Source organism: Panicum virgatum, chromosome 4K (genome assembly GCF_016808335.1).
Source record: "Panicum virgatum strain AP13 chromosome 4K, P.virgatum_v5, whole genome shotgun sequence".
In the NCBI taxonomy this organism is placed as follows: domain Eukaryota; kingdom Viridiplantae; phylum Streptophyta; class Magnoliopsida; order Poales; family Poaceae; genus Panicum; species Panicum virgatum.
The window spans coordinates 26,071,592-26,082,375 of NC_053139.1; the positions used below are offsets into that span (position 1 = coordinate 26,071,592).

Consider the following 10,784-nt stretch of genomic DNA (forward strand, 5'->3'; position numbering starts at 1 on the left):
CACTTAAGCTAGGCTAGATTATGTTAGATGCTGTCTATCCCATTTCTAGTGACAGAATCGATATAGGAGTAAATAATCTAGCTCAGTGTACTACTGCGTTGTTGGTGGACGCCATCGGCATCAGCCATTGCGCACACGCATGGCCATTCAAAGAGACACGCATCATATCGACGACGGCTACTAGTGTTGGGAAAAAAAGGGAAGCCATACTCCTATCTCAGGTAATCTGTGGGCAAATTTAACAACCGTGGTTTGTCCGGAACAAGCTATGAGGAAACAACCTTAGCTACTTGCTCATCGAAGTCGTCCGCGCTGCTATATATGTTATCAGCATACGCGTGTGTGCACTTAGATTGGAAAAAAGTTCAATTCGTATATATGAACTTTTTTGGAGTATATAATAATTATTAATTAGTGTTGTCGAAAAAAAAAACTAATTAACCAGGCCATTCATGTGTGAACAACTGAGGTATTACCAAACAGCATGCTCCGATGATCCTACCATTCGAGGCCGAAGCATCCCAGAAACTTGGTTCGGCACGAATCTTCCCGCACAACTAACAACGGTCCATGCTAGCCCGAGACAGTCACTTGACGTGACGCCACCAAAGCTATATATGCTCGCGTCCACACATCCATCGTGAGCAAAGAAATTAAACCGCAGTTCCGATCCTGTGGGGAAACATCACAGGAACTTCGCTTGTCAAAGCTCGTTAGCTCCATCCGATCCCAAGAACTTGACGTCGTCGTCGTTGACGCTGGGTCAATGCAGGCAGCAGCCAGCAAGCATCGACCGATCGATGTAGCTAGGAGGTTCGTTGCCCTATAAATACGTGCCTTGCCTGAGCATGAAAACATTCGGTAGCAGCACCTGGCCTATTACCTATAGCTTGCTTTGTCTTAGCACTACGTAGGCAACTAGGCACTGCACTGCACGTGCTACTTTATGCAGTATATATACATACACAGTACGTCATACGTGATCCATCCAAGCTACATCATATCGAGCTTTCCATTCAAGGCCACCACCACCGCACGACCAACGCCGGCGGCGACCAACTTACTGCGGCTGTTCCTGACGCTATCGCCGGCGAGCAGGGTGATCTCCAAGCAGCAAGGGCAGGGCGGTGGCTGCAGGGCAACGCGGCTGGACGGCGCCGGCACCGGCGAGTTCCGGTGCCGCACCTGCGGCCGCGCGTTCGCCACGTTCCAGGCGCTGGGAGGCCACCGCACCAGTCACAAGCGCCCGCGGGTGCGCGCCGACTGCCTCGACCTCCTGCCCGGCGCGAGGCCCGGCAAGGGCGCCGCCGCCAGCGACGTCCTCCGGTGCAACACGTGCGGCGTCGTGTTCTCGACCGGACAGGCGCTCGGCGGCCACATGCGACGCCACAGGTCGCCGCCGGCGACCATCAAGTTCGTCGCCTTGTCTGATGATGGAGAGGGCGATGATGATGATATCGAGGATGACGATGCGAGCCATTTGTCCACCGCCACGTCGTTCATCAAGTTCATATGAATTATTGAACGATCCATCAGTATATATATGCCATCAACGTTAGTTAATCTGGCCAGCCGGGGTGGTTTCTTCGTCCAATAATTAATATGCATGTAATAATACGCCACAAGAGGATTATTTTATTTTAATTTGTTGAACTATATTACAGTCGTAGCTAGTAAAAAATATACACAGTTTGAGCGTGAATAATGCTGCCATTTTTTGTTCAACACAAATCGAATAAATGATGGTCCAAATCCAGGGAATTGTGTTTTTGAGTGAACTGCACGGAAGGCCATTAAACTTTCACCGTGGTACCATCTAGGTCTATCAACTTTTTATTTTTGATTCACTAGAGGTCCAATCGTGGACCTACATTTACACTAGAATGAACCACATGAAAAGTTAAAGGACCTGGTGTGCAATTCGCTCTTGTTTTTTTTTTTACATAAGCTCAATCAAAGTTCCATTGTTTATATTCAAATTAAAAAAATAATAACTCTCTCAATAATCGAATCCAAACAACCTCCATCCACCGTGCCATAGAAGGGCTTAAATAAACAATCCACAACAAAACCATGTTTTTTTCTGAGCTAGAACTAATTTGCAAGCTATAAATGTCTCCATTTTTTTGCATCAACAACTCTAAGATGGAGACATCTATCCAGGTGTCGAGCAAGTCAACCTAGGATGCTTGAATTCAATGACTTAGAGCTCGATTTGGGGGTCGATCGAGTATAATATGGATGCTGAGGAGGTCCAAAATACCCAAGTGCTATAGAGATTTACCCTAATAACTGAAATCGTTTCCCACCACGCTGCCAAGCAACTTGTCTCCTCCTTCCACTAAAGGCCAATGTTGACACTGAACTTAAACCCCTAACCTCTGAACTCTGACTCTGAGGAGTTATCTAGGACTTCACCGAACAACGTGTATGAAAACACAATCCTGAGACGCTTCGCGCTAATATTCAAGAGAAAGTAATGATAGAATTTCAACTAGCTGTAAATAAAGTTTACTTTACTGTTGCTCGCATGTTCAAATTATTTTTTCCCCACAACTGCAATACACGATTGATACATCATATATTCTACTAATATGAAGAAGTACAGTAACTGAGAAACGTGAGCCTAACTGAAATGGTTGGGTGGGAGCTAGGTATAGTTATGCACTCATCCATCCAAGTTTGAGTCATGTCTAGCTTGTATTTGATGTCTATCGATCTCTTCTTATTAAAAAAACGCCTAGTTTTTCCCTAGGACGGCCTCACTTTTTTAGATAAAAGGAAAGCTCTGATAATTATTTTGTTGGCGTGCTTCAAATAGAGAACAAATACTACCCCAGCCAAATATGATTTCTTGATTTTTTGGAAGCCATCAGAAGTTTAGCATCCCAATAATCTAGCCCCAATATGAATCTATTAGACTCAAACCACTTAATTATTGAGAAGTTATATTCCCGCCTTATTTTAGTGGAGACGGGGAGTTTATGATGTCCAAAAAAAGAGAGATATCTTTAGGAACTGTGCTTGAGAGGAGTACTTAGGAGGCTGTCGGTACCCTGCGATCGGGGTACCTACTACTACTGTGTCAAGACCAAAGACACGTGTGGTTATCTGTAACTACACACTAGGGGCTGAGCAACCAGACCCCTAGGGTCCAGACCCACCTAGCAGGCCAACAGTCTCGGACCGCGTCCACTCAGGAATAGGTCCGGTGACGCCACGTGTCCCATAGGTGGAAGTGCTCAGGACCCGCAGCTGGAGGTCCGGACCCCCCGCAGACGGGTCCCGGATCTCCACGTGCCCATTCGGACCCCCGGGTGCGCGGAGCCTGGGCCTCCGCACAAGGGCGGTATGGAGCCGCCACGTGTCCCACAGATGCGGGCATTGGCACAGGCGCAAGCCTTCCACTGGAAGCTAGCCCACCCACCGCATTAAATGCGGTAGTTGAGGCGTGCTCTGCCGCTGCAGAACGCGGGGCAGCTTTTGACAGACTGCACTGTAGGGCGCATCTTACCAAGGTGAGCTCGAATGACCGCACAGTAGGCTATGAGTTACCGAGGTGCACAATACAGCCGCAGGCGCCGCGCGCGCAGCACACGTCTGCCGCATTAAATGGAGAAGATGGCACGACTCTTTCCATCATGTCGCCTACGCCGCAGCTGCGTGGCTGACTTTGCTCACACGCCGCAACCTACTCTACCAGCTACAGGCGCCGTGAGACAAGACGGGGCAAGCCATACCGGTCAGAGAATCCATGCAGGCGAGGCAGGAAAATCCCGGGATGAGATCTCCGTCCCCCATAGCGCCATAATGATCTGAGTAGTATGTTATTTAATAAAACATCATTGGGCCCACCTGCCAGGGTGCCAACGGCCATGTCCGTGCCCCCTTGAACTATAAAAGGGAGAGTACACGCTAAGAACAGGACAAGTTCAACACCAGGACACTCACACACACACGGGCTCTGGCTCACTCAAAACACGTCGAATACATCACACAGTGGATGTAGGGTATTACGCTCCGGCGGCCCGAACCACTCTAGATCCTTATGTGTTTCCCGTGTTCTTATGCTTGATTAGGCAAAATCTCTCGCTACCGCCGAATTCTCACCCTCAGGGTTAGGCGGGTGCGATCCGCCACCCGGCTGGAGTTTCCTCTCCGACACAGGCTGTTGGAGATCGTAGATCCGCAGGCAACTTCAGAGGTACGGTACGGTGTCATTACTAGTGAACGTACAGTGACAGTACGTACTGGAAAGCCAAATTCTGAGAAATTTCCTAAAAGCTTGATATTTCGCCACTACAGCAAGCATGCCTGCCAAGTGCCAACAAGCAGCTAGTCTAGAATAGAGCGAAGGGATATGCTTAAACCACACACGTACATACTCATACCTTTGTTCCTACTATATATGGCTAGGTTGACGTCTTGACCTATATGCACGATAGGTCTTAAGCTAGCTAGCTATATGCACCTTTCTAGCTTTAGCAGATGCATACTTATCTTAGCCTTTTATTTGCATTATATTGGGTTCTTGACATGGACATCTATCTAGCTAGCCCCCTACCTGGTCCTTGATTCCTAAAAAACATTCTTTTCATATATACAAGTAGGTCATTAGTGAATAATTACACGAGCGGGACACTTGATTTCATAGATATATCTGCTAATAATAAAAGTTTTGTATAATATAATACGTACTCCCTCCGTTCTTTTTTGTTTGACGTCAAGCAAGTCAAAAATGACTTGGCCAACGTCAAACATTCACGAACAGAGGTAGTATAATAAATCAAAAAAATGTTGCATAAAATAAACTCACTAGTAGCCCTTTGTTATATACCATATAGGCCACTGCTGAATTGACTTCAATTCAAAGACGTGTTTTTAGTTATATGGTACAGAGCGCGTTCATTCGATTCCTGTCATTTCTTAATAAGCTCTGGACGCGTTGAATGGATAGAAGGGTCTAGATAGCATTGCTTGCACGCAGATTAGTAGCTCAATATGTATTCGTTCCATCGGCCCCAGCACATGGTTACATACACTACTAGGACTTAAACTTTCTTGGCAATTAAGTTGTAATCCAAAAATAGCTGGATAGCTACGCACAAAGCACTAGTTGCATGCGTGTGTATCCCCCTTCCCTACGTACGTACGATTCAATCATCGAATACTACACGGACACGGCAAGCACCAAGCTAAGAGAGAAACGCTTTGTAGCCGGCTTAGCTTGCATTTTGTACGTCGTCTGAAACGAATATGTCTTCAGGATATGTTCTCCTTCCATCTCATCCTCAATTTGCCTGTCAATTACTGCACCTAGCTAGAATCAAGCTACTATATATACAACTAGCAAGAAGGATGCATCACCTCACCTCAACCTCATCAGCTCTGGACGACTCCATCGTCATCGACAGACACTACTCCATCAATCACAGCCAGCACCTAGCTGCTAGCGTCATCCATCCATGGACATGGAGCGTCGTCGAGATGACCTCCGTTTCATAGAAGAAGACGACGACGGCCACCGAGCGGCGGCGGCAAGCTTCCACCACGACGTCTTCCTCTCCCTATCCTGCGGCTCCTCCTCCTCGTCGTCGTCCTCCGGGGAAGCAGCAGGCAGCACGCCACCACGAACACGCCGTCGCCGGCGGCGGCGAGGGCAGGCGTTCGCTTGCACGACGTGCGGGCGGCAGTTCGCAACGTTCCAGGCGCTGGGCGGCCACCGGACCAGCCACCTCCGGCGACCCACGGCGAAGCCGAAGCGAGTGGTGGCGCACGCGTGTGGCACGTGTGGGCTGAGCTTCGCGACGGGCCAGGCCCTTGGTGGCCACATGAGGAGGCACCGATGGGCTGCTGGTCCGGCTATGGGTCCTGGTGATTTGGACCTCACCCAGGCCATCGTGCTCAAGGAAAGGCTCAGTTCAACCTCCTCCTCCTTGCAGCTACTCGACCTGTTCGTGTAGATCAAGCAAAAAAAGAATAATCCTGTATATATTATATACCTACTAGTAGGTTTTCAGTCTAAAATAAAATGTTCACAGTTGTGACAAATAATGTGTGTATACTATATATAGCAGCCGTATGAATATATTTTTCATTATAATTTGAGCTTGATAGTAGGGTAGGTGTATATATATATATATATATATATATATATATATATATATATATATATATATATATATATATATATATATATATATATATATATATTTGTGACATTTTACATAATTAGAAAATGGAAATACATAGTTCTAATCTGGCCTATGTGACCACACACAACCAAGTTTTAGCTATCAAACTCTCAAATATGTGGCAAAATTTGAACATAAGCAAAAAAATCAGAAGCAAAGGGTATTGTATTCCTTCTATCTGTTCTTGACATAAAGACGAAAAAATTACTTAAAACTACGCAGTCCTATGTGCCCATATATATTATATGCTCAACAACATTGTAGTTTTTCAACTTCTAAGCAACAATCCCTGGCTTAGATTCATAACTTGAAGTGGATAAAATGTTGAAGAATAATCAGGTTAATGTAAAAATTTGATAACACTGTCACCAGGATGAAGAAGGTGTTTAAATAACAAATCATGTACGAAAGACTGGCACAAGTACCTTGACTAGCGATCTAGTCCCCTCGCCCTCTTGAAATATGATCCCCTTGTCATCACCTGTTGCGTCATAGAGATCGAATGAGGCGGTTGATGGATAATGAGCGAGGTTTCCGAAGAGAGGAAAGAATCAGTGAAATTGCTATCGTCGTCAAAAGGTAGATGTGTTGTAGTTTCCCCAATAGTACGAGGGCTTGCACTAGTACTTATTGTCATGAACAAGATGAGCACGGTCGAGGCAACTTCTACATTGGATTAGATTTATTACACAGATAAATTAAATGAAGCCTCACCATTATCGTTGTTGGTGACTATAGATTGAGTTTGGGGTTGAAGAGCAATCCCATCTTCTTCATTCATGCAAGGAATGCTCGATCTTAGTTGAAGCGGTCGAATTTTCTTGCTTCAAATTAAATTCATATTTTTAATAGGATAATAGTTTGCATTTCACTAGGTAGAGGGAATATATATATATATATATATATATATATATATATATATATATATATATATATTGGAAAAGAAACTGAAATTTGAGCTTGCATCAATTGTAATGTTGAATATATTGACATTGTTACCTTGGGTTTCGATCATGTGATCAGATATTAGTCAATCCAAGTCAATAATGATACCATTGTCTACATAGCCTAGTGTGTATTCATATGCTTGTAATTATTGATACTTTAGATAATTAATGTCATGCTTTTAATTAATTGCCAGTTGATTTGATATTAAGTGTAGCTATAATTATCAACCTACTAGAGGAGGTATCATCAACAAATGGCCAGACATGATGAATTAATTAATGCTACGCCAAGGCTGATTCTCTATGTCTCAAGTCAAGTCTTCGATCGGAGGTACTTGTTGGACTATAAAAAAGAAGGAAACTAGCTAGCAGACTGGTGGCTATAGTTAGCTACTTTTGTTGCTTCGAGGACGACAAGACTCTTCGATGCAGTGCCGAGTTCTAAGCAACTTCTATGATGATCGGCAGGATATTATATGTTCACCGAGAAGATAGGTATTGATCTTTCCACTACGTATTACACGCAACATGCACAGAGTGGACATCATATCGATCGATGGAGCCTAGCTGATTCGTCGAGGTAACATCTGCATGCATGCACACGGGTGCCACGGCAGGCACACCCCGTACGTTCGGCGCAACACGCGTGTGTGTAAGTGTAAACCGAACATATTCAGTCGTTCCTGCAGGAGCTGTCGCCGTCGTCAGGGGCCGACAACATGACATGCATGCATGCATCCTCCTTGCCAACGATGAGAGAGCAGCACAGACCAGCACCAGCTCCGTGAACCGTGATGGAGACTGCCACTGCCGCCCACGACAGAATATGTGTCTATCGGCGTCCATCTTTCTGCTGGCGCATGATCAAGCTCGTATGTGTGTGCTAATAATGGAGTTGAAGCCAGCCGATTAGTGAGCTCTCCTGTTTTCAAAGTAAAATCATGGACTTTGTATGACTTCTACAAGCAGCTAAGAGAGAAGGCTCATGGATGGAACCATGTCAATACTAGAAAACAAATCTTTACAAGCGCTTCGGTCAAAATAAATTCATATAGGCAGCTGAGCAAATTAAACCACATATGTATCTCACTTTAACAAGACGATTGAATTCCTGCCGGAGAGAAACTGGGTAAGCTCACCGATTACTTTTTTTTTTGTTGACTTGACACTAGCCAGTCTTACAATCAATACATATAACAGTACGTCCACACATGATCGACTCTTGGGTCTTGGCCACTACATACTGCTATAGTGTAGTAGTATACTGTGCTTTCGTAGCTATTCTTTCTCCAGCTGTTCCATCACCAATGCAACCAGGAAAACGAAAACGCAGTGAAAGTTCCATGGTCAAACACTCTGTATCTTATTACCACCAGTTCTAAAGTAAAACTGCGCGCTGTCGTAGTGCGCGTATGCAACTTCTTCTTTTTTTCCCTGAATACTATCAAATATTCTTTGCATTTTTTCATTTCTATAGGACTAAACGTGTGGAAAGATCAACTATGGGCATGCGGGATATGAATGGATTTTGGAAAAAATTGAACAGGATGTAGAAAATTCCAACCCACGGCCGTTGGCTCAACTTCTTGGATCATGCATATCTGTGTTTGGCCAAGTCCTGGTCATATATAAACATATGAGCTAGGATATACCTAACCTAGCTAATGTAATGTGCATCACATTACCATACAAAACATGGCGAAATTGGCGCATTATGTGTTTCGCATTTTCAGAGACAAAGACGGCACCTTTCACGCAAGCTATAGCCATCGTCTAAAAGATTTTCTCAAGAAACAAAAACGAATTGAATGCCACTCCAGTTCCCACTTTGCTAGATTTTTAATTGCCGGGAACAACATATAATACTATTACCGTGTGGAGCATGCAGCTAGTGCTCTCCTACTGGCATGCATAATCAATGGCCTTATAACTAATGCAAATATATATGTTATTACTGCGTCCATTGGTAAATATAATGTATGACGTTCTATATTGCGTGCAACCATGCATGTTTCTCGAGCTTTATTTTGGTAATTGATTTGAGTAAAACTATACATATTGAACATGTGGTACTGGTGTCACTGAATTTTTGCAAAAAAAACCTTTTTATAAGATCATCCATCTTTTAATGAGAATAAATTTCTGATAAAACATTCATTAAAAATGGCGTAAATACCATGTCATGCCACCAAATATGACCATGTGGCACGTCATTTAATAAGGATGTGTTGCCGCGGGAAAGCCGACGGACTGGAGTCCGGCGGGCAACACGACGAGAAGCTAGGAGATCGGACCGCTGCTACCCTGGTCTCTCCTGGTGCGGCTCGTGGTCGGCTCTCTGGTGTTAAGGGTGTGCCACCTGGCTTGACCTGCTATCGGACCCCCTTTTCGGGAATCCACTGTGCTTACCGTATCAGTCCCTGGATCAGTAGCTGATACGCACAGATAACGGAAATGGTACATAAGCCTTACATTGTTTACAAAATATAAAATAGAGTCTTACACATAGGGTTCATACATAACAGCTCGCAGGCCGCAAACCCTAACACAACTGAAGCGCTACGCTAATCACCCTACTCCACAGGCATAGGTTTGGGTGTTGGAGAAACCCTATCTACTCGTCTTCTTCGGCGACGAAGTCGTCTTCTGCTTCTTCTGCTGAAAGGCATGGCGATAAGCGGGGTGAGTACATAAAGTACTCAGCAAATCCCATCTTAAGCAAGAGTTTATTTAGATGCATGGGATGAGGCAAGGGAAGGCTTGGGTTGTCTTTGCGGAAAAGCTGGTTTTTTATGCATACGTGAAGTTTTCTTTAAGAAAGGGAAGGCGCGAAAGAGAGCATTTCTTTATATGGGTTTTGGCCCTGCGGGAGAAACTTCTATCCCGCCAGTTCCTGTGCCCTAAGGCACACTGCCACACTTGGCATTCTCACACAGCTTTACCTGACATCTCGGTAACCGTGTTTCGGGATCTTATACCACACAGCACTCACCCATAACCATTCAAAAATTCTAATCACTGTGACTTCACCATAGCATGCCTGAGACCGCAGACACGGCTATCCGGATAGATTAAACCTCTGCAGAGTGTGTACACTTTACCCACATGATGTGCTTGAGTTACGTCAAGCACAACTCGATCTCGCACACACATAGGACATATAGCCCACAATCACCACGGATCAACCTGGGGCCCAAATTAGCACACAACTAATCAAGGATATCTTATTTAGTTAATGACATGGTACGCCACACAGGTCCCATGCCGGGGCCAGACTCTAGTACGCCACACAGTTCCCAGGTCCGCTCCTGGTGTCCGTTGCACCCTGCCTCCAGGTGAATTGCGGCTTTAAGCCTATGGGTCCGTGACCAAGTCCATCCTAGGTCGGACATGTGGTTGCACGAAACAGATGCTAGGATACTGTTATTGCCATAAATTAATAGGATTAATTTATGGGCCGAAATCAAGATGGGCTTAAAGCAGAAGACTGAAGAAGACTTGTAACTCGGCTCCTGCGTGAGCATCTGGGCCACATGGGCCATGTATCTTTAGATTTAGTTCAAGATTAGAGATAGAGTCCAATCGGGACAAGATTAGTTTAGATTGTTTCCCAAGTCTCCGCACTATAAATATGTATCCTTTG

General features: G+C 44.9%; 2 protein-coding genes across 2 annotated transcripts; both read left to right on the forward strand.

The window, feature by feature from the left end:
• Positions 1 to 884: 884 nt before the first annotated feature.
• LOC120705153 (zinc finger protein ZAT7-like) lies at positions 885 to 1,587 on the forward strand. Its single transcript, XM_039989649.1, has one exon. The coding sequence runs from the start codon at positions 947 to 949 to the stop codon at positions 1,514 to 1,516; it is 570 nt and encodes a 189-aa protein (XP_039845583.1). The 5' UTR covers positions 885 to 946; the 3' UTR covers positions 1,517 to 1,587.
• Positions 1,588 to 5,227: 3,640 nt separating this feature from the next.
• On the forward strand, positions 5,228 to 6,108 carry LOC120705154 (zinc finger protein ZAT12-like). The gene has a single exon (XM_039989650.1). It carries the CDS (start codon positions 5,466 to 5,468, stop codon positions 5,961 to 5,963), a length of 498 nt encoding a protein of 165 aa, XP_039845584.1. The 5' UTR covers positions 5,228 to 5,465; the 3' UTR covers positions 5,964 to 6,108.
• Positions 6,109 to 10,784: the final 4,676 nt, after the last annotated feature.